The sequence below is a fragment of the Bos mutus genome, chromosome 2, assembly GCF_027580195.1.
Source record: "Bos mutus isolate GX-2022 chromosome 2, NWIPB_WYAK_1.1, whole genome shotgun sequence".
Classification (NCBI taxonomy): Eukaryota; Metazoa; Chordata; class Mammalia; order Artiodactyla; family Bovidae; genus Bos; species Bos mutus.
This window is the reverse complement of record NC_091618.1, coordinates 108,808,170-108,832,119: the sequence shown is the minus strand read 5'-3', so window position 1 is coordinate 108,832,119 and position 23,950 is coordinate 108,808,170. Positions and strand designations below refer to the sequence as shown.

General features: G+C 40.4%; 1 protein-coding gene across 1 annotated transcript in view; it reads left to right on the top strand.

Annotated features, from left to right (window-relative positions):
* Positions 1–7,299: 7,299 nt before the first annotated feature.
* The window catches only part of ABCB11 (ATP binding cassette subfamily B member 11), an 80,590-nt gene continuing 63,939 nt past the window's right edge, over positions 7,300–23,950 (top strand). The window contains exons 1-5 of the mRNA XM_070360738.1: positions 7,300–7,370; positions 7,948–7,999; positions 8,778–9,016; positions 19,900–19,987; positions 21,250–21,383. Of these exons, the coding sequence (XP_070216839.1) occupies positions 7,300–7,370; positions 7,948–7,999; positions 8,778–9,016; positions 19,900–19,987; positions 21,250–21,383 (584 nt within the window). The remainder of the gene's footprint in view (positions 7,371–7,947; positions 8,000–8,777; positions 9,017–19,899; positions 19,988–21,249; positions 21,384–23,950) is intronic.

The following is a 23,950-nucleotide window of genomic DNA, read 5'->3' as shown; positions in this document are numbered from 1 at the left end:
CCTTGCTGTTTTTAATATTCTTTCTCTGTGTTTAATCTCTGTTAGCTTGATTAGTATGTGTCTTGGCATGTTTCTCCTTGGGTTTATCCTCTATGGAACTCTGTGCTTCTTGGATCGATTGACTATTTCTTTGTCAATTAGGGAAGTTTTGGGAAGTTTTCAACTATAATCTTTTCAAAAAATTTCTCAGACCCTTTGTTTTTCTCGTCTTCTTCTAGGACCCCTATAATTCAAATGTTAGTACCTTTAATATTGTCCCAGAGGTTTCTGAGACTATCCTCAATTCTTCTCATTCTCCTCTTATTCTGTTCTTCAGTTATTTCCACTATTCTGTCTTCCAGCTCATTTATCTGTTTTTCTGCCTCAGTTATTCTGCTATTGATTTCTTGTAGAGTATTTTTAATTTCAGTAATGGTGTTGCTTGTCCCTGTTTATTCTTAATTTCTTCTAGGTCTTTGTTAAATGTGTTAATTGATCCTTGCATTTGCTCCATTCTATTTTTGAGGTTTGGGGTCATCTTTACTATCATCATTTTGAGTTCTTTTTCATGTAGTTTGCATATGTCCTCTTTTTTATTTGGTCTTGTGAATTTTTACCTTGTTCCTTCATTTGTGTAATATTTCTCTGTCTTTTCATTTTTTTCCAACTTACTTTGTCTGAGGTCTTCTTTTCCCAGGCTTTTGAGTCATATACCTTCTTCCTTTTGGTTACTGCCCTCGGTGGGTGAGGCTGGTCCAGTGGTTTGTGTCGGCTTTGTGTTGGGAGGTACTTGTGTCTGCATTCTGATAGGAGGAGGTGAGTTTTTTTTCCCTCTGATGGACAGGATTTGTGAGGTGGTCGGTTTTGAGGTGTCTGTGGCAAGCCTCTCCGCTAATGATTGGGTTTGTGTTTTTGTCTTACCTGTTGGCTGGGTGAGGTGTCTTGCACTGGGTGCTGCTGGCAGTTGGGTGATTCCAGGTCTTAGACACAAGTGGAGGTCTTCATGGGAGTTCTCAATAATCAATACTCCCTGGTGTCAGTAGGTCTCTGGCAGTCCAATGTCCTGGATTCAGAGCTTCCACTCCAAAGGCTCAGGCCCAATCTTTGCCTGGGGAACTGACACTCCACAAGCCATTTGTTATTGCATTAAAGGGGATTAAAACAAAAACACAAAAATAGCAAAACAAAACAAAATAATAAATAAAAGAGGAGCCCAGACAAATGGTAAATACAAAATCAAGCAAATAATAACAAAAACAAAGGAACACACACACACACAAAACCCAAAATAGTCCAAAGACAAGAAAGTTCAAGAGAGTGACTTGGAAAGCAAAGAAAACCAAAAATGATACCAACCAATTAAAAACAAAACTAACTAAAACACAAATTGGTAAACAAGACCAAAGCAGAGTGTCAACTGGAGAATAAGCAAAGAAAACAAACAAACTTACAAACAGGGTGAAATAACGAAAGAAAAGGAAGAAATAAAATATTTGTATATATTAAAGAATAACTACAGCAGGAAAAGAACAGTAAGAAAAACAAACAAACAAACAAAATTTTAAAAAGAAAAAAGCCCCACAGAATCACAAAAACCAATGAAAAGGTATAAGTATATAAAGGAAACCAAAAGTGATTAAAAAAATTCTCAAAAACTTAGAGTTAATAGTAATAATAAAATCAACAACCATAGCAACAAAGAAGAAAAAAAAAGAAGATAAAAAAAACTAGGATCAACTATGGAACAAATTAAAATATATGAACAATAATACGTGTTTTTCTTGGATCTCAGCTGCCAGTGTCCTTTCCTTCACTGTGAGTCACAGTCCACCTCTGCCTCCCTGGGATGCCCTCCAATACCGGCCTGATGTCTGGACCTGCTGTGGGAACAGCTCAGACTGATCTGGCCCTATTCCTGCCATGTTCTTGCCCACAATGTCCACAGCTACTAGAGCTAGTGTGTTTCCTTTTGTGATAGCTCTCACTGTCCTTTTATATATTCCATAGACACAGTCTTCCTAACTGATCATGTGGATTTAATCTGCACCTTGTACAGCTGGTGGAAAGGCTTTTGATCCTCTTCCTTAGCCACACTGCCCTTGGAGTTCAATTGGTTTTATCCCCACCTCTGCGTGTGGGTCATCCACAGGAGTTTGCTCCTGAGGCTGCCCTGGCAGACTTAGGTCTGCCTTAGTGAGGACCGGGTGTGGAGGTGGCTCAGTTGCTTGGATCACAGGGACCTTGGTGGTGCCAAGTGTGCACAGATGCTGGTGGCCTCAGGCACAGGAGCTATGGCACTATTACAGTCTTTTTCTAGCCTCTGGCAGCTGGCATTCAAAAGGCCTCTCTGGCTAGTTCTTCTCTGTTGCTTGGTGCAGCAGGCACTTAAAGGTCTCTACTGGCTGGGGTCCTTCTCTATTGCTCTTGCCTCAGACACTCATAGGGTGACCCTCTCTGGGGTCTTTCTCTATTGGTCAGTTGCCAGCACTAGCGTGTGGGGGGAGAGAAGCTACAGTGATGGCTCCTCCCCCTGCACATGACTCAGCAGTACCGCTTTGCTTCAGTGGCTACTCAGCATTTCTCCGAAGATATTCTCCACCATGACTCCTCCCTCATGTCCCTCTGGGCTGTCTCCCAGCAGTCATCAGCAACCCTCACCCTGGGATTGCTCTCCAGTCCCTACGCTCCAGCTCCCAGACACTGTGTATTTCAGGAGACTTGGGTCCCTGACCAGGGTACACACGGCTGCAGCAAGGATTGTCTGGTTCTCACTCCATTCAGACAGTCCCAGATCAGCTGCTTCACTCTCCAACAGCCTCAAATACTTCCCCTGTGTCTCCAACGATTGCTTCAATTTGGGGATCTGACCCCTGCAGTTCCCCTAACCCCAGGTGCAGGTCCGGTCCTGCTCATCCTCCTCTTTCCCCTTCCTTCCTTTGTCCTGCTGAGTTTTGGATCTATGTATTCCTTTCCAGTGATCAGGGACTCCTGTCTGCTCTCAGCTGGTGTTCTGCGAGATCTTCTGCATCTGAAGGTGTATTCCTGATGTATCCACAGAGAGAGATGTACTGCACATCTGGCTACTCTTTTGCCATCTTGTCTTCCTCTGCAGTCACTCTTTTCTTTTATTTTCTAGGTTTTTTTTTTTTTTGCTGTGAACTGCAATTGTTATGTCTGACTCAGTAATTCTTCGCAGTGTGAAGAAATTTGGAGAGGACAATCATGGTTTTGAGTCAGACAGCTCATGTAAGTGGCCTTTTATCTTATTGTCTCTTATACAAAAAAAAAAGGTGAAAACAAAAGTGGAACAAACTAGTGAAGATATTCAAGGAGCAGAGAAAATTCAGCAACAATAAGTAGAATTATTACCTCATATTCTTCTTGCACAACCTGGGTATTTCTCCCAAGAATCCATGTAATGTAACTGCTGAGAGTGCTAGGTAAGAACGCATAAATCCTGGGAGAGTGAAAGCATCTCACTATAAATATTTTTTCCCTGGATAGACTGGGGTTGTTTTAGCACTTGCTCAGATGGTAAAGAATCTGCCTGAAATGCAGGAGAGCTGGGTTTGATCCCTGGGTCAAGAAGATCCCCTGGAGAAGGGAATGGCTATCCACTCCAGTATTCTTGGCTGGAGAATTCCATGGACAGAGGAGCCTGGTGGGCTACAGTCCATGGAGTCGCAAAAAGTCAGACATGACTGAGTGACTAACACTTTCAATACTTTCATTATTATTACCTTTATTCATATATTGCTATAATTGATTATAGTAATATGCATTTAGTGAGCATTGCCCTCTGAGAGGAATGGTACAAAGACACTGCTGGCCAGAGAGAGGTGAAGTGGATGGGGATCCACAGCACCAGCACCTAGAGTGTGGTAAGGCAGGTGATTCTATGCTATCATTATTTTCAAAAGTCCTATGATTTGACATTTTATAGAAAAGGAAACTGAGACTTAGATACATTACCTTAAGCTTGACAAAGATTGCATGGCTATTGATTAAAGGAGCCGTAATCCTAACCCAGTTCTGATTCCCAAATATGAGAAGTTAATCTTTGTCTACACTATAATGCCTCTTTACTCTGTATGAAATGAAATGAAAATGCCAGGGGAACCAGGATGTGCTGTCCCATGATGATGGTTGACATTAAAATCCTGGGTTCCTTTCACTGTGGCTTCCCTATGCCCATGACCCTGAACCCCCACTTTCACTTCTTCCCTTCCATCTGCTCTGACCTATACTGGGGAAAATAATATATGCCTCAATTCTATGGCTTCTACTGGCACAGGGGTGTCAATGACATCGTATTGTCTGTATTTTATGGTCTGTATTTTAAGTAGATTTATGGTCTGTATTTTAAGTAGATAAATTCTGATGTTTCTAAAAAAACAAACAATAAATAAGTATTCATTTTATTTGGTAGTTCAAAAAAAATCAGATTTTTCTGTAACTAATTTACAAATATTGGTCTTTAGTTAGCATTCAGAAGATAAAAAGATTTCATTTTCTGGAGAAAATGTAGTCAAGGAAGCAGTCCTATATGTGAAAGGGTGTTTTCTTCTATAATATGGAGGAAGAGAGAGAAAGGTGAAAAAGCAAATAATTATTTTGTATTGTTCCATGAATAAAATAATCATAGAAATGTTTTTCCAGAGCAAAATTGTTAATGATTATGTTTCATTTTGTCATTATGATTAACTGCTTTATGTATTGTTTTTATCCTGACAGATAACAATGATAAAAAATCAAAGTAAGTGACTGCTTCAACAATGCAACACATTTTCAAAATAATTCCCCTAATATTCATATCAAAGGCACAAAGCAGAAGTAATATATGTTTTATATATGTTGCACTGCCTACAAATGGTGTATATAATCCATTCTTTTTCTCTTTAAAACATTACTATAATTTGATTTCAAAAATCTTTGGGAATATTCCTTCTGGATTAGGTTCAAATATCCCCTATATGTCCAGGAACCCCACAGAATTTCTGACTTAAACAAGCAGAGGAAATTTTGGATATGTAAGATTTCATGGTTGCAGAGGAAGTTCTTTTTACAGAAGAAAATCCCAATTCTTCCCAAAAGCAAATTGTAGAAACCCAAAATGTAGTGACTAGATATTTCTCTTTAAGAGTTAAAATTCTCTTAGAAACCAAATATCAGTTTATCCTAATTTGACTTGAGGACAGGATTAATGGAGTCTGATTTAGGAGATAAGGATGCCAGCTAAGTTTCTGAAATGGAGGTGGTGGAAAGGTAAAGGCTGAAGATGTGTAAAACATTTTAAGTGTTAATACTGCATGACAAAGAGAGCTGGTGGTTGTGGTAACAGTAGTATTTTACTTGGAATGGTAGGGTCAGTTGAGGACAGAAGAACCACTCTTGTCTCATTGGGTGGGAAACAGATGGAAAAGGGCATGAATGCAGAGAAATGAAGGATGCAGATAAATGAGCTTCAGTGAGAGGATGAGCAGGAAGGTTGAGTGAGTACTTTGGTTTTTAGAGAAAATGAACCTATGGCTGCATAGATGTGGTAATGAAGAGTGAGAAGATCACAGTGAAAGTTTGATAAAGCCGCTGAGGGGAGTGGGAACAATCTGTAGAGGAATTAAGTATAGTACCTTGGGTTGAGTTGAGGTTGGAGACCATATTCATCTATTCATTTCACAAATATTAATTGAGGACTTCTTGGGTATCATCTGCCTGGTAAAGCATGTGCCTGCAATCCAGGAGACATGGGTTCAATCCCTGGGCTGGGAAGATCCCCTGGAGAAGGAAATGGCAACCCACTACAGTATTCTCGCCTAGAGAATTCCATGAGCAGAGGAGCCTGGTGGGCTACAGTCCATGGGGTTGCAAAGAGTCGGACACAACTGAGCAACTAATACACATACACACATATTGGGTATCAGCCACTGGTTTAGGTGCTGAGGATATAGAAAAGAAAAAAAATAGGCAAAAATCTCTGTCTTGAGGAACTTAACATGCCTTTGAAGAGTTCGCCCCTTTAGTGAGGGAGACATAATAAACACCATAAATAAATAAAATATATAGCATGGTAGATAATGAAAATTTATCATCCCCTTTCTAAGAAAAAACAACAAACATGGAAATGGAGATTTGAAATGATGTGGGGGGACAGTTGAAATTATAAAGACTTTGACCATGGATGGCCCCCTTGAAAAGGCAGCTTTTGAGAGAAGGTATGAAGGAGGTGAGGGAGTTCTCCACTCTATTATCCAAAGAAAGAACACTTTGGTGAGAGGAAATAGCAAGTGCAAACACTCAGAGGTGGGAACAGATTTGGTGCGGATGAAAGTCAGCAGAAAGGCCAGGCGGCTCGGGTGGAGTGAAGCAGGAAGAAACAAGGTAAGAGAGTCAACTGGCCAGATCACAGAGGGCTTTGGACGTGTCAGCAATGGTTTGTGATTCCACCCTGAGCTGGAAGGGAAGCTTAGGGCAGCTGAGCACTAAGCACAACATGTGTTGATATCTGTTTAGATGGTGGAGAGGTTGTCTTCAGCAGGCCAAACAGCCTGGCTTCAGAAGGAGAAGGGGGAACAGCGAAATGCAGAGATGGAGTTTCCAAAGATGAATTTGGAAAAAAGGATTGAGGATGATGGTGAAAGCATGGTCCAAATGGCTGGCAATGGGACCTAGAATGCCTGGAGGAGGGAGAATCTTTTTTTTTTTTTTTAACTTTATCTTTGGTTGTGACAGGTCTTTGTTGCTTTGCTCTAGCTTTCTCTAGTTGCAGAGAGTGGGGCTACTCTCCATCTGGGCTTCTCATTGCAGTGGTTTCTCCTGTTTCAGAGCACAGGCTCCAGGTGCATGGCTTCAGTAGTTGCTGCTTGTGGACTCTAGAGCACTGGCTCAGTAGTTGTGACGCATGGGCTTAGTTGCTCCAAGGCATGTGGAAACTTCCCAGACAGAGGTTGAACTCCTGTCCCCTGCATTGGCAGGCAGATTCTTATCCAGTGTATCACCAGGCAAGTCCAAGGAAGGAGAATCTTGATGGTGTTTAGTGACTGTAAGTAAATGGAAGGTTTAAAGAACTGGGCTTCCCTGGTGGCTCAGATGGTAAAGAATCCATCTGCAATGCAGGAGACCCAGGTTTGATCCCTGGGTTGAAAAGATCCTCTGGAGGAAGAAATGGCAGCCCACTCCAGTATTCTTGCCTTGGGAAATTCCAGAGATAGAGGAGCCTGTTGGGAGAGTGGGACATGACTGAGCAGCTAACACACAAAGAACTGTGGGTCTCAACTGAGATAACAAATAGGTATGGAAGGAGGAAGGAGGTGAGAAAACAAGATGCATGGGTATTCCCAAAGAGCCAATGGAGTAGAGCGGTTCCAGGTGAAAATAAGACCTAAGGTGTATTCGTGGGTAGATAACCTAGGTGAATTAGACCTCTTTGGCATTAGAAAGTTCAAGAATGGGTTAAGTACAATTTTCTGAGCAATAAATTGAATAAGAAATAGTAAGTAAATGTGGTTTTAAGGGAAGTATGGGAGTGTTTGAATGTTTCATATCAGCACTATTTGATGTAGCTGCAAGTAAGAGCTAGAAGCAATAAATTAGATAATACAACCACCAAAATTTACTCACAAGGAAATGAAGGTAGGTATAAATTGAGGGTCAACACTGAGGTTCCACAGTTATTTGTTACTGCAACTGGGGGTGCAGAGTACTTTTTGCTTTCTCTCAAAGAGAGAAAAAACCTCTCTGAAAAAACCTCAGTGAATCTCTACTGAACAAGAGACACAGCTATATTGAAATTGCTAGAAGAGGTAAATCTAAAAGTAATAGCCAGTTTTTAAGATATCAGTTTTGGAAAGAATTTCACAGCCAGTGGGGACTTTCATTCTTACTAAAGAATGACTCATGAAGTGACGATTTAGGGAGAATTTCTCATTGTTTTGGAAAGGATGGTCTGTAAATCCCTGTTTTTCTCCTCAGGTTACAAGATGAGAAGAAAGGTGGTAGCAGTCAAGTTGGCTTCTTTCGATTGGTAATAAAACTATGCTGATTAATGGCATAGGTTTTGCAACTATGAGTTGTTCAGATCATGGAGAAAATGTTAATTTTTTAGTCATATTGGCAGGTGCTTAACTATAGTGATCACTTGTTTCAGTCATAAACTTTGTCTATGTGACAACATGTGGATTAGTAATTAGAAACTATTGCTGATTAAACACACATTCTATCTGGTAGATCAGAAAAGTGTTCTAGAAGATAATCTCTAAGTCCCTAATGATCATTTTAGTGAGGAAAATTGTCACAGTAATCATGTTATGCATATTTTTTCTTATGATGCCTTTAGAAGTTCCATAGTGTAGGTATTTTCTTCAAATTTGCAAAATGGAGACATTTCGGGGCACAAGCAGATGCTCTTCATGATCAATATCAGTTCTGGGAGCCAATTTCTACTATTGCTGAATAAGCCATATGGAGCATCTACACGGCAATAGCATCAGCGTCAGTGATTTTTTTCCCTCTAAGTTGGGGATGAAAAGCTAAGAACTAAAGTCAGCTCTTGGGGTAAAGAGAATGAATTAAGAGGCTAGAAAAGAAAGAACATGAGTTAACAGGGTAACAGTTTAATGACTTGGATAATTGATGCATCGTTTATTTCAGTGTTAGTAAAACTCTACATTTCAATTAAAACGATTCCCTTAAGACTTGGTGTTGAACACTATTTATCAGAATCTAGTAACTAAAATTAAATAGTCCTCCTACCTCTCCTGCTTTTCACCCATAGATGATCTCTGAATCCTTTGTTTTTCAAGTTTCGATTTTCTTCAAAGATTGACATTTGCCTGATGTCTGTGGGGAGTTTATGTGCACTTCTCCATGGAGTAGCCTATCCAGGCGTGCTACTCATTTTTGGCACAATGACAGATGTTTTTATTGAGTATGACATGGAATTACAAGAACTCAGTATCCCTGGAAAAGCATGTGTGAATAACACCATAGTGTGGACCAATGACTCCCTCAACCAGAACATGACAAATGGGACACGCTGCGGGTAGGCTGCTATTTGTTTTTACTTTTTTTTTTTTTTTTTTGCTCATATCTTAGATTGTAATTCAAAATGTGTAAAGAGAACCTTATGGAAGGACCTGGAGTGGTATCTAACATGGAGTGAACAGAAACATATTTACACATATTTCTATAAATTACTCTGCCCTGATGTTCTTATTCCACTGGGTTTTAAAATCCCAACAACAGCAACAAAACACAGAATTGGAAATTACTCATTAAATATGTACCCAAATTTCACACTTTGTAGACCGTAGGCTCGAGAATGACATTATCGATACTTAATATCATTGGAAGGTGACTCATAAATTTTACTTGAGTCCTTGTCATTCCTCATATCTGAGACCTCCTTTTCCTTCCCTTCCTCTTTCTTCCATCCTCCCCTCTTTCCTTCCTTCCTCTCTTCTCTTTTGTCCCCCAACTTCTGTGGCTGTGGCTGATGACCCACTTGACACTAGTCTTCTCTCTACAATGGGAATTTCATCATTCCTGTGCTTTCGGACTTGGAGTAGGGGTCACTGGCCTCAACTAGCAGTTGAGTTGCTGTGAAAGAGTGGTGTGGTGCTAAGAACAGAAGACAGCCATGCAGAGTTAGCCAGAGCTCACTGTGTCCCTGTTCTGTCTGTGATAAGCCTGATAGGCTGCCACGTAATCAGTGAGTCTGCAGTATACACAGGGTTGACTCACTGTCACAGCATGGACTTTGCAGCCTGCCTCATGCTGCCTCAGGGCCAGAACAAGATCATTTTCACATATAAATTCACTCAGGTTCAAGAATCAAAAGCAGGGCACATCCTGGCTAGAGAGGTACTCGGAATGGCTCCCTCAAGTGATTCATATTTTTCTCCACCATTTAAAATTTTTTCTATAGGCTTGACTCCAGATTATGACAAATCCTTCTAAACTGCTGATGTTCTTCTATAATATTTGTTGTTAGCATCTTTCATTCATCTACTCATTCAACCAAAATTTTTGGAACACCAGTTATGTACCAGGAAAATGTGTAAGCATAAAGGCTACAGTGGTGGCTTATGAGTAATGGTCCTTATCTTTGTGGAGCTCACGTCTAATTGGTGAGACCATCATGAAATCAATGACCATGCAGATAAGTATGTAGTTATAAACTGGTTAGCACTTGACAGAAAAGTACAGGACAACATACAATGTACAGAATTATCCTTAAAAAAATAAGCCTACTCATAAGAAATAAATTTCCAACATATAAATGTGTATATTTCTCTTCTAAATTTGGAAGTAACATAACAATTTGTATAAAAGAGAGACTGTCTTCAATGACAGTCTTTAAAATATTTTCACTTGCACCATGTGGCTTGCAAGATCTTAGTTCCCCAACCAGGGATTGAAACTGAGTCCTCTGCAGTGTAACTGCAGAGTCCTAACCACTGGACACGCAGGGGATTCACAATGACAATCTTTTATTTTCTTTCATTTATGTTGGAGAACAGAAGACTTGAACTGATATTTACAGAGTGATATGACTACAAAATGTGAACTAATCACTTCCCCCTTTGAAAAAAAAATCCATTCAGACTTACATATGTAAAAAGACCCCAGTTGTTAATAACATCAGTCCATCCTAAAGGAAATCAACCCTGAATATTCATTGGAAGGACTGATGTTGAAGCTGAAGCTCCAAAACTTTGGCCATCCTACGAGAAGAGTTGACTCATTGGAAAAGACCCTGATACTGGGAAATATTGAGGGCAGGAAGAGAAGAGGGTGATGAAGGATGAGATAGTTGGATGGCATCATCAACTCAATAGACATGAGTTTGAGCAAACTCTGGGAGATAGTGAAGGAGAGGGAAGCCTGACATGCTGTAGTCCATGGGTCACAAAGAGTCAGACACAACTGAGCAACTGGAAAACAATAAATTAATAACACTCATGAAAACAAACACTTCAAGTGAAAAATCCTGAAAGTATATCCTATAATGCCTTAAAAATTGGAAATAAATGTTAGAGGGAGCAGTATTTGAGACATATTCAAGATAACAAGTGCTCATAAATATTTACTAGATAAACTGAAGAATGAATATGCCCTTAATGTCTGCATCACTGGCATCCATTAGAAAGGCTGCCTACCCATTACTCACTGGGCTTCCCAGCTGGCACTAGCAGTAAAGAACCCACCTGTCTCTTATGCCAAAGGAGACATAAAAGATGTGGGTTCAATCCCTGGGTCAGGAAGATCCTCTGGAGGAGGGAATGGCATCCCACTCCAGTATTCTTGTCTGGAGAAGCTCATGGACAGAGGAACCTGATGGGTTACAGTCCATTGGGTGGCAGAGTTGGACACAACTGGGGAAACTTAGCACATACCCATTATTCACACTTTATTGATTCTTACTGGGTCATATACTTGAAGGTGAGCAAATTGTTCAAAGCAAATAAGGGCTTTCAGAAATTCCTTGGCTTTGGCTGAATTCACATGATACCAAGCATGTAAATAGATATCTGTCTTATTAAAAAAATTTTTTTTCATAAGGCTATTTGAAATTGTGTAGACCACACCTTTCTTAGGCCTTTACTAGGAGCTCACACAGAAGAGCTAAATATTTTAAATGTGAGTTATTATGGTCACTGACAAGAATACTGCTAATAAGCAGTATTCTGAATAAATGTTTGTTTAGCTTTCATGTGATGAGATCATTGTGAAAATGAACTTGGGTGGGACAGAAGAGAGGCAGGGGATGTTTTCTTACCAGGAAGTAGTGAATGTGCCTCCAAAATTACCCAACTCTTTCACAGATTTCTTTCTTGGAAAAAGTACAACATTAAAAGTACAATGTCTCCACCTACTCTAATCAGTGTGCTAGTCTTGGACTATACAAGCAACTCAGTGATCTTATCAACATAAACATGCATGTACAATGTAGGAGCTGGCTTTTCTCTTTCATTATATTGATTTCGACATATTAGTTATCATCCATTCGATGGAATTTTGGGCTGGAGGCTTCCAAATGGCTGAGTGAATAAGGCTGAGAAGGATGGCAGAACATTAGGCCTTCTGATTAGCTTCTCAGAATTTGTTTTCTCAGAGTAGTCAAATAATAAGGTAACAGAATGAAAGAAGAAAGAAAAAAAAATCACGATGCAGTTTACTTTTTTTTTTTAAATCCAATTAAAATGTAAAACTCAAATGGAAGCTACAAGGCCTTATAACTTAATTGTGGAAGTGACATACCATCATTTCTGCTGTTTTCTGTTGGTCACACAGACCAACTCTGGTGTAATTTGGGAGAGGACTACACAGGAGCGTGAATGCCAGGAGGCAAAAATAATAAGGGGCTCCTTGGGGAATGGCCCACGACCACTGGGATGTTCGTCCTTCCCTACTCAACATGGATGTGTTGATGCAGAAATCTAAGTCTGTACTTCCTCTTGGATTTCAGTCTATGTTCTTAGCAATATACATTTATCTTATGCACTCAGGTACTATTTTGAAGTTAGACACTGAAGATCACGTACTTTGAAAAACTGTTTTATCAGGATTTAATTCATATACCATAAAATTAACCCACTTAAAGTATACAGCTCAGTGGCTTTTAGTATATTCACAGAGCTATGCATTCATCACCGCAATCAATTTTAGAACATTTTTGTTATTTTGCTGCTGCTGCTAAGTCGCTTCAGTCGTGTCCAACTCCGTGCGACCCCATGACGGCAACCCATCAGGCTCTGCTGTCCCTGGGATTCTCCAGGCAAGAACACTGGAGTGGGTTGCCATTTCCTTCTCCAATGCATGAAAGTGAAAAGTGAAAGTGAAGTTGCTCAGTCGTGTCCGACTCTTAGCTACCCCATGGACTGGAGCCCACCAGGCTCCTCCATCTACGGGATTTTCCAGGCAAGAGTACTGGACTGGGGTGCCATTGCCTTCTCCGTTTGTTATTTTATTATCACTTAAATTTCACTCCCCAGTTCCCCATCCTCCCCTCAGCCCTAGACAACCACTAATCTACTTTCCATCTCTGTAGATTTGCTTATTCTGGACATTTCATGTAAATGGAATCATACAATATGTGGGCCTTTGTGACCAGGTTCTTCAACTTAGCCTAATGTTTCCAAGGTTCTTCCATGTGGTATTAATAGCATAAATCAATACTTCATTTATTTTAATTGCTGAATAATATTTCATTGTATGAATATAATACATTTATTGTGTGGATATAATGTGTGGATTTATCCATTCATCAGTTGATGGACATTTGAGTTGTTTCCTCTTTTCAGTTATTACAAATGCTGCTATGAACGTTTGTGTACATGGTTTCCTATGGACACATGTTTTCATTTTTCTTGAGTAGATACCTAGAAAGGGGATTACTGGGTCAGATGTTAATTATATGTTTAACATATAATTGCAGAATTTCCAGACTGTTTTTCAAAATGGCTGTACCATTTTATGAGCTTCCCAAGTGGCTCAGACGGTAAAAAATTTGCCTGTAATGCGGGAGACTTGGGTTCGATTCCTGGGTTGGGAAGATCCCCTGAGAAGGAAATGGCAATCCACTCCAGTATTCTTGTGTGGAGAATTCCATGGACAGAGGAGCCTGGTGGGCTACAGTCCATGGGGTCACAAACAGCCGGACATGACTGAGTGACTGACACTTAACATGTGTGAGGGTTCCAGTTTCTTCACACTCACACCAATGCTTGTTATTATCTGTATCTTGACTGTTTCTCCATGCATGCATGCGTGCTCAGTTGTGTCTGACTCTTTGCCACCGTATGGACTGAGATTTCCAGGCAAGGATACTGGAGTGGGTTGCCATTTCCTCCTCCAGGGGATCTTCTGACCCAGGGATTGAATCTGAATCTCCTGTAACTCCTTGCATTGGCAAGTGGATTCCTTACCACTGAGCCACCTGGGAAGCCCTGACTGTAGCTCCAGTAGGCTGAATAACGGCCCCCAAAGATATCTACGATATTTCTGTGAATGTTACCTTGTATGGGAAAAAGAGTCTATGCAGATATAATTAACTAAAATATCTTGGGATTGGGGAGAGTATACTGGATTACCCAGGTGAGCCCTAACTGCAATCATGAGTATTTTTTAAAAAGACGGTTACTAAAAAGAGGCAGAAGGAGATCTGACTTTAGAGAGAGAAAGAGACAAAAGGTGCCTATAAGGGCCTGAAGTGAGGTCCTAAGCTCAGGAACACCTGTAGCTACCTGAAGCTGGAAGAGGAAGAAACAGATTCTCCTCTAGAGCCTTTGGAGAAAGTGCACCCCCGCCGGCACCTTGATTTCAATCCTGTGAAGCTGATCTCAGACTTCTGGTCTCCAGAAATGTGAGAAAGATGGAAATATGTGTAGATATCAAAGGGTGACATAAGGAATCTTTGAATAAAGAAAATATTCTGCTCTTCATTGTATCCAAGTCAACATCCTGGTTGTGATAATGTCCAATAGTTTTGCAAGATGTTACCACTGGGGGAAAACTAGATAAAGGGCATGCATAATCTCTCTGTAATATATCTCACAATTGCATTAGCCATTCTGGCAATGTGCTAGCATAGTGTGAGGGTATTCTATAAAGCATCTTTACCTAGTAATAAATCATTTGTCCATAGGTCAATGTCCCACGCATTGAGGAATATGGACCCTTGCTATTTTGGAAGTAGGATATGGATACATTTCTACCAGCTGGGTTGCCACTGATATGCACTCTAATGCAATGGTCCACAACCTTCTTGGCAGCAGGGACTGATTTTGTGGAAGACACTTTTTCCCCATGGATTGGGTGTGGGGAGGATGGTTTCAAGATGATTCAAGTGCATTGCATTTATTGTACACTTTGTTTCTAACCTAATTCTGCCACTGAGCTAATGGGAGGTACCTGTATGTGGCCCAGAGGTTGGGGACCTGCTCTAAGGTGTCAATGCTACTGAGTCTACAGTGCATAAGAACCCCTATGAACCCCTACAGTTCATAAAAACCCTAGTGAAAAGAGAGCTTCTGGTGAGTCAATGCCTCTTGTCATAAAGACCTCCTAGGTATCTTCAATGAGAAACCTAAGTCTTTAGTACATCTGAAACCTTGGTATACATTGCTGTTGTCCAGTCACTAAGTCATGTCTGATTTTTTGTGACCCCATGGACTACAGTGCACCAGGCTTTCTTATCTTTCACTATTTCCTGGAGTTTGCTCAAACTCATATCATTGAGTGATTCAATTTTATTTATCTTATTTTTCATACAAAGCAAGGCAAGAATCCTCATATCATCTATTTTACCTTTTCCCTCTAAATGATATTTTTCTCCCCTCTTCTCTCTTTGACAAATGTGCCAGGGCAATCTTAATTTACTCAAGAAGGCGTATGTCAGTTTGGTGTTAAAAAGAAAGACACTCAAATCACCTATAAAGTTTATAGAATACTTTCTAGGATTTTATAATCACAATAATTTTCCACCATGCAGATGATAAAGAGTCTAATGTGCAGTCAAAGGATCGAAGTCAATCTCCTGTTTTCCTTCCTAACAGTTCTTCTGATAGGCTTGCCCTATTGTCCCAGAAATATTCCCAAGTAGTCTTTAAAACTCTAATGATTCTTCCCGGAATAAATAAAACTGAGTTAATGATTCATCTCTGGGGTGCCTCATGAGTGAGAAGAACCACAAACCACACATGTTCCTATCCACACCCCCCAACAGTGATGCAGTTCTCCTGAACTTTGCCCCATTAAATCCCACAGCTGAGTCAATGGGTCCTTCATCCATGACTGGCACTGCATTTTTCATGACAGGCACTCTTTCACCTCTGCTTCCATAGTCTATAGAGTAAATACATCCCAGGGAATCTAAGTAAAACTTTCTGACAAATGCTCATAGTTTTCTGTTTTGGGGACACACAAATTTTATTTCACAAACAGAAAACCAAGAGCATGCACTCATTTGTACATTAGAAATCTTTACTCATCAGTTCAGTTCAGTCGTTCAGTCGTGTCCGACTCTTTGTGACCCCATGAACTGCAGCACGCCAGGCCTCCCTGTCCATCACCAACTCCCGGAGTCCACCCAAACCCATGTCCATTGAGTCGGTGATGCCATCCAACTATCTCATCCTCTGTTGCCTCCTTCTCCTCCTGCCCTCAATCTTTCCCAGCATCAGGGTCTTTTCAAATGAGTCACCTCTTCACATGAGGTGGCCAAAGCATTGGAGTTTCAGCCTCAGCATCAGTCCTTCCAATGAACATCCAGGACTGATCTCCTTTAGGATGGACTGGTTGGATCTCCTTGCAGTCCAAGGGACTCTCAAGAGTCTTCTCCAACACCGCAGTTCAAAAGCACCAATTCTTTGGCGTTCAGCTTTCTTTATAGTCCAACTCTCACATCCATACATGACCACTGGAAAAACCATAGCCTTGACTAGATGGACCTTTGTTGACAAAGTAATGTCTCTGCTTTTGAATATGCTGTCTAGGTTGGTCATAACTTTCCTTCCCAGGAGTAAGTGTCTTTTAATTTCATGGCTGAAATCACCACCTGCAGTGATTTTGAAGCCCAGAAAAATAAAGTCAGCCACTGTTTCCACTGTTTCCCCATCTATTTGCCATGAAGTGATGGGGCTGCATGTCATGATCTTATTTTTCTGAATATAGAGCTTTAAGTCAACTTTTTCACTCTCTTCTTTCACTTTCATCAAGAGGCTCTTTAGTTCTTCTTTACTTTCTGCCATAAGGGTGGTGTCATCTGCATATCTGAGGTTATTGAGATTTCTCCTGGCAATATTGATTCCAGCTTGTGCTTCCTCCAGCTCAGCATTTCTCATGATGTACTCTGCATATAAGTTAAATAAACAGGGTGACAATATACATAATACTCATAATACTACCTTATACACTCTATCTTTGTAAGAATTTAGGTTTTGAAAAGGTCTCTCTGATTGTGGATACTTGTATATAAGTTTATGATTTTCTAGATCTTGTTCACTCTAGGGGTCCCCTTAAATCATCAAGAAAAACTAGGAATGTGGTAAACACAGACATATTAGCTCGTTTGGAGACTGTCAGAAGGGCAGTTGTTTCCTTCCTCTTTAGTATTTTTCAAGTGAAAGAAAATTCTAGAAACAATTGAGTACCTACTATGTGTAATGTATTGTATCAGGCCTCGGCAGTGAAAGCAAGCAGTCTTTGCTCTCAAGTCACTTGCGGTTTACTAGCAAGAGAAACATGAATATACTCGAAATAAATATATTCAATAAAAATATTGAATAATAGTGCGAAATGGCAATAAAAATCTGCCATGGAATAATAGTTTGTTCTGAATTAAATAAATTATAATTAAATACTTGGTCTGAATTCAGTAGAGGGAGAGAACAATTCAAACTTGGGTCACAAAAGAAAGGCTGATAGAAGCAGAAAGCTGGTAGAATGAGAACATCTAGGCTAAAGATGCTACTTTCTGATTATCTAAAGAAATGGATATCTAGCTTGTCTCTATGGCTCAGATGTATCATCAACCAATGTGTTAATTTCCCAGTGACAAAACTTCTTATTTCCCGAAAGCAATTTAAGAATCATTTTTTTCTTCCCTTCCTGCCCCTGCCAATTCCAAACCCTGTGTCACAATGTGATAGCTGTGATGGGAAAATGCTGTATAGCTTCCTTGCTTCCTCACAAGTTCTTTGACTTCAGCCTTAGAGATTGTCCAGGAGAGCAAAGCTTTCTGGGCTGTGGTCAGCAGAAAGACTTGGTGAAGAAATTGTTTTTCTCTTTCTATGGGAAGGTAACAGGGGCTTCCCTTATGGCTCAGTAGTAAAAAATCTGCCTGCCAATGCAGGAGACATGGGTTCAATCCCTTGGTTAGAAAGATCCTTTGGAGAAGGAAATGGCAACCTATTCCAGTATTCCTGCCTGGAAAATTTCATGGTCAAAAGAGCCTGGTGGGCTACAGTCCATGGGGTCACAAAGAGTCAGACACAACTTAAAGACTAAACAACAGCAAAACAATGGGAAGGATGACACACACATTTCTCCCACTGTTACTCTGAGAGGAAGGAGTTGAAAAGTTGTTACCTAGAGTAGGTAACATGCCGGGGTCCAGCCCCAGCTGATTCAGGGTATTTGAAGGGGAGACAGCTTCGACGAGTTCACTGGATACAATAGCTTTATTTAAATATTCATTAGAGATATAAAGAGTAATAGAATGAGGATAGCTCAGCAGGAAAATTCAGTGGAGAAAAGAGGCTGAGTAGCTTGGTTTACACGGGAAATCAGTATAACCTGTGACATCAGGTTAGCTCTGACCACGGAGGCCGCAGGCGCCCTCTCGAATAGCAGAAGGTGCTCCACCTTAGGCACCTTCTCGAGTGGGTCTTAGAAGCCCAGGCAAATAAATGGTCGCAGAGGACCTCCATGCTCCAGATGGAAACTTCAGCCAGAAATTGAGAAAAAGAATGACATGGGGAGACCAAGCTTCAGTGAGCAAGGCCCGTAGCTTTATTTTCAACAGGAGCTTTTATACCCTAAGTTGCACATAGAGGATAATAGGGGATGTGAAATCATACAAAGTCAGTTTTTGATCCTTATCGAAACCAGGGTTTCTTTTCTACAAACTTATTATACAAATGGTTTAGGTGATTTACATCATCTTTTGGCCAGAAGGCCTATTAACATTTTATGACTCTTGACAAAGGTTTGTCAACTGTAAGACTTATTTTCTCTAAGAGTAATTATTTTAAGGTTTGGTGCCATCCTCCGAAGGTGTTAGATAAAGTTGCATTCCTATAGGGCAGAGGTACAGTGGGTTTACAACAAAGGAAAAAATTTATTACCTTAAGGGTCTAAAGTTGCTAACACCAAGGCCATTACTTATTTTTTCTACATACCAACTATATTAATTAATACACATTCAAGGATACAATACAGGGGATGTGGAAACTTGGCAGCAAGCATTGGCTCATCAATGAAATCTTTTACAAGTTTTATTCTGACAGTTTCTAACTCTCTGAGAGGCTCTAAGCTATTTGAATATCTTAAGCTTCCTGTGCCTCTCGAGACTGAGAGACTGTAAACAATCTGCATAGCTGTAAGAGTCCGGGTAAACCTGTCAGGCGAGTTAGAGAGCTATCTAAGGGGTTTAGATTTAAACACTCCTAATGCCCAGGAACTTTATTAACTGGAGCTGTAAGTTAACTCTTTATCAGAGAGAGCGAGATGGTGGTGGGGGACAGCCCCCAGTAAAGTCAGAAGTGAGAGCACAAAGCAGTAAAGTAGGCAGACTGGTTTTTGCGGGGTAGATGCTCGAGAATATCCTGGGGGACTCCTGAGGCTTGATCCCGCCTTTGCGTATGCCGAGCCTCCTTCCTCATGACCTTTGCCACGGGTGGAGCTCCTCACTTTGGCTCCTGGCAGTAACGTAAGTTGTTACTTAGAGTAGGTAACATAAGCCTCCTGATTTATAGCACACATCTCTATACCAGTGCCTTTGCAGACACTGGTCTGGCTTTTTGAAATCTTTCTCCAGCTGTGACTGTGCTTTCACTAGTAATGACCACAAGTGAAAGGAGCCTCAGTGGACAGAGCTCTAGGCTGCCATCTAGGGTCCCCTGTCTTCCCACAACTGCCTATTAATTACTAAACAACCCTCACCTCTCTACCATAAACATGAAGGAGGTAGGCACGTTTGCTACGATGGGTACCATGAGGTCTGTTTGGGGATTTGGATTGATTGTAATTCTACACAGATAAAATGCTTTGTCCATTTTATTTACAATATGTATGTAACATATAATGTGCATATTTTAAATATATAATATGTGTATTTTAAAATCCTCTGTATGAACAAAGGCAATCTTTGGTAGCTAAATCCTACCTGTGAGTCTTACCGTTTTTTCCCCTCTTTTGAAGGTTTCTGGACATTGAATCCGAAATGGTCAACTTTGCCAGTTACTATGCTGGCGTCGCTGTCGGAGTGCTTGTCACAGGATATTTTCAAGTTAGTGACACCTGCATTTTATTTATAGATCAACATCTGGGTTCAAAGACATGACAATGAAATACAAAATGTGTTCTTTAAAGTTATTCAGAAGCCCCAAGGACTACAGTTTTATTTCAGGGGATGAAGAGGATGGAAAGAATTTTTCCTCTCAGCTGGGGAGGAGGATATGGGCACTTGCATAGACAGGTAGAGAATAGACATTCAGCTTCAGTGTCTTGTCCTCTCCTGCCCTCCCTGCTTCACTCTCTCTTCTAAACTCAGAAATAGTGGTGGATGTTTTCATACAGGGAGACTGAGTCCCTGTGGAAAGTGGATGTGGGGAATTGGAGGAAAGCAAGCTTGACTTTCTTTTTTCTCTTGAATTCCAACCCAAATTCTGTAAACTGAACCCATATTCTAGATTTCAGTTATGGGCGGGCTTGGTGTTATTTAACTCTTACTAAGGAAGAAAAACATTTTATCTTTTGCCTTCTCATGTAGAGAAATAATAAATTCCCCCTACTCTCCATTCACTTATGAATTCCAGGAAGTTAGTTTTAGTTATAAAGAGAAATGAGTTAATCCTCATCCCCTACCTCCCCCTGTCCCCCCAACCATCCTGGCACTAAAGCTTTAATGACAGGCTTCTTTTGCTTGGGAGGGAAACTGTAGGCAAGATTCCCTGCTTATGTCATAATTTTTGTCTTACTTTTTTCTGAAAATCATTGTCCAAGAGCTTGAAAACTACAAGCATTCATGTTAAGTCATTTCAGTTGTGTCTGACTTGTTGTGACCCTTTGGACCATAGCCTACCAGGCTCCTCTGTCCATGGGATTCTCCAGGCAAGAATACTGGAATGGATTGCCACGTCCTCCTCCAGGGTTGAAAACTCTGCATGCATGTTTATTGGCAGGCCTCTCAAGAGAAAACTTTACTTGGAAGTGGCATGCAAAAGTAGTGATTTAAGAGCAAAAATTTATTTGTGGTGTGATGAGCCTTCTTTTACATATGAGGAGAGTGACAGTTAGTAAGGTTAACTCTGGAAGTGGTCAAGCTGGATTCAAACCCAAGTCTCTGGCTTCCCTGTTCACAGGGTTCCACTTGTCTCCACTCTCAGCTGCAGATGTCAGAGCTCACACCTTAGTTCTGAACAAGAGGCATGTTGTGAATTAATTTCCTCTTTTTTTCAGCTATTCTAGTGAAAGTATTTTCTAATGAAAAGAGAAGGAATTAATGCCTGTTCTTATCACAATGCTAAACATTCCTTGCTCCATTTCCAGATATGCTTTTGGGTAATTGCTGCAGCTCGTCAGATACAGAAAATGAGAAAATTTTACTTTAGGAGCATAATGAGGATGGAAATTGGATGGTTTGACTGCAATTCAGTGGGAGAGCTGAATACAAGATTTTCTGAGTAAGTGGCTGGTAGGATTTTTTTCTTTTTCTTTTTTTGGTCTGCACCACAGGGCACGTGAGATCCAGTTCCCTGACCAGGGATTGAACCTATGCACCGTGCAGTGGAAGCATGAGTCTTAACCACTGGACTGCCAGGTAAATCCCTGGTAGGATGTTTTAATGGACATGTGATTTTTCTCTAATGAAACTTTTGTTTCTAAATTAATGACAATTGCTGAAACATTTTCAGTTCTTTTTGCTACATTTCGTCTCTTAAGTTGGGCTTTTATAGGTAGCATGACTTTTTTATAGGTAATGGTTTATCAAATTATTATGTATTATAGAAGACAGTTTAAAAGAAGTAGGGTTATTTGGCCTTGAAAGGAGAAACTGAGGGATGTCACAATCTATGTCCCCATAAGGAAAACAATATAATCAGAATGAATTATTAATATCTTGCTTTGTCTGTTGATGTAATTTCTGCACATAAAAACAAAAGCAAAAAATTCAAAATAGTTTGAGATAGATTTAAACTGAAAACTGGATTTAAATCCAGTTTATTTCTAAATACTTTGTTGTAGTTTAGTCACTAAGTCATGTCCGACTCTATGTGACCCCCATGGACTGCAGCCCGCCAGGCTCCTCTGTCCATGGGATTTCCTAGGTAAAGTACTGGAGTGGGTTACCAAGCCCTTCTCCAGGGGATCTTCCTGATCCAGGGATTGAACCTGTATCTCCTGTATTGGCAGGTGAATTCTTTACCACTAAGCCACCCACAAAGCCCATACCTAAATATTAGTTTGAGTCATTAATAGTATCCCCCCCAACCCCATGTAATTTTTGAATGAGCCAAGCCCTGATTAATGAGAACTGTTGAACCTTATTGAAATTTGAGGTCCCATGAAAGACAGTTAGCAGTGTAGTGACAATAAAAGAAGACTGAATATTGGGAGTCCTAGTCTCCAGCACTGATTCTGCCTTTACTTATTTTGACTTTGAATAGATACTCATCCTTGTTAGAATACAATTGTCTAATCTCTATGTAATATCTTAGATCCTTTTGCTATTAAGTCCTGACCCTTGTTTGCTCCATCTGGACAAGAGATTATGGAAGGTTTGCAGGAATATGAATTTAATGTAATTATTGTCAACCAATACTCTGGAGCACTTACCCTGTGCAAGGCATTAAGGTATACCACAGAACTCCTGATCTCAAGGAACTTACATAGCAAATAATCAGAGCTAAGAGATATTGATCGCTTACAATATGCTAGACACTGTTCTACATACTTGACATATATTAACTAATACTCATTGCTACCTATTGAGGTAGGTTCTGTTATTATCCCCATTTTATAGATGAGGAAACTGAGACACAGAAAGATTAAGTAACTTGCCTAAGAAGACCTTGTGTTTAAATTCAGAGTCTGGCTCCAGAGTCAGGACTGTTAACCACTCTCCTATACTACCTATAAGTAGGAAGCAATAATTACATACACATACACGAAAACATGTATATGGATTAATTGGAGGCTTCCCTGATGGCTCACCAGGTAAAGAATCTGCCTGCAATGCAGGAGACGCAGGAGACACAGGTTAAATCTCTGGGTCAGGAAGATCCCGTGCAGGAGTAAATGGCAACCCATTCTAGTATTTCTTGCCTGAAAAACCCCATGGACAGAGGAACCTGGCGGGCTATAGTTCAGTGGGTTGCAAAGGGTCAGATATGACTAAACCACTAAGCACACACACAGAGATTAATCACATTGCTATGGAAACACCGGGAAGAAGATAATACTTCTCCCTGCAGGATTATATAAATTTTTATGAAATAGGTGGTATGTGAGTAGAACTTTGAGACTGAAAAGATTTAGCATATATAAAGGAAAGAAGCGTTCTTCATGTCAGACCGGGATGTTAGCTTTCAGTTCAGTTCAGTTCAGTCACTCAGTCATGCCCAACTCTTTGCAACCCCATGGACTGCAGCACGCCAGGCTTCCCTGTCCATCACCAACTCCCAGAGCTTGCTCAAACTCATGTCCATCGAGTTGGTGATACCATCCAACCACCTCATCCTCTGTCATCCCCTTCTCCTCCTACCTTCAATCTTTCCCAGTATCAGGGTCTTTTCCAATGAGTCAGTTCTTTGCATCAGGTGGCCAAAGTATTGGAGTTTCAGCTTTAGCATCAGTCCTTCCAATGAATATTCAGGACTGATTTCCTTTAGGATGGACTGGTTGGATGTCCTTGCTGTCCAAGGGACTCTCAATAGTCTTCTCCAACACCACAGTTCAAAAGCATCAATTCTTTGGTGCTCAGCTTTCTTTATAAGCCCAACTCTCACATCCATACATGACTACTGGAAAAACCATAGCTTTGTTGGCAAAGCAATGTCTCTGGTTTTTAATATGCTGTCTAGGTTGGTCATAACTTTTTTTCCAAGGAGCAAGTGTCTTTTAATTTCATGGCTGCAGTCACCATCTGCAGTGATTTTGGAACTCAAGAAAATAAAGTCTCTCACTGTTTCCATTGTTTCCCCATCTATTTGCCATGAAGTGATAGGACCGGATGCCATGATCTTAGTTT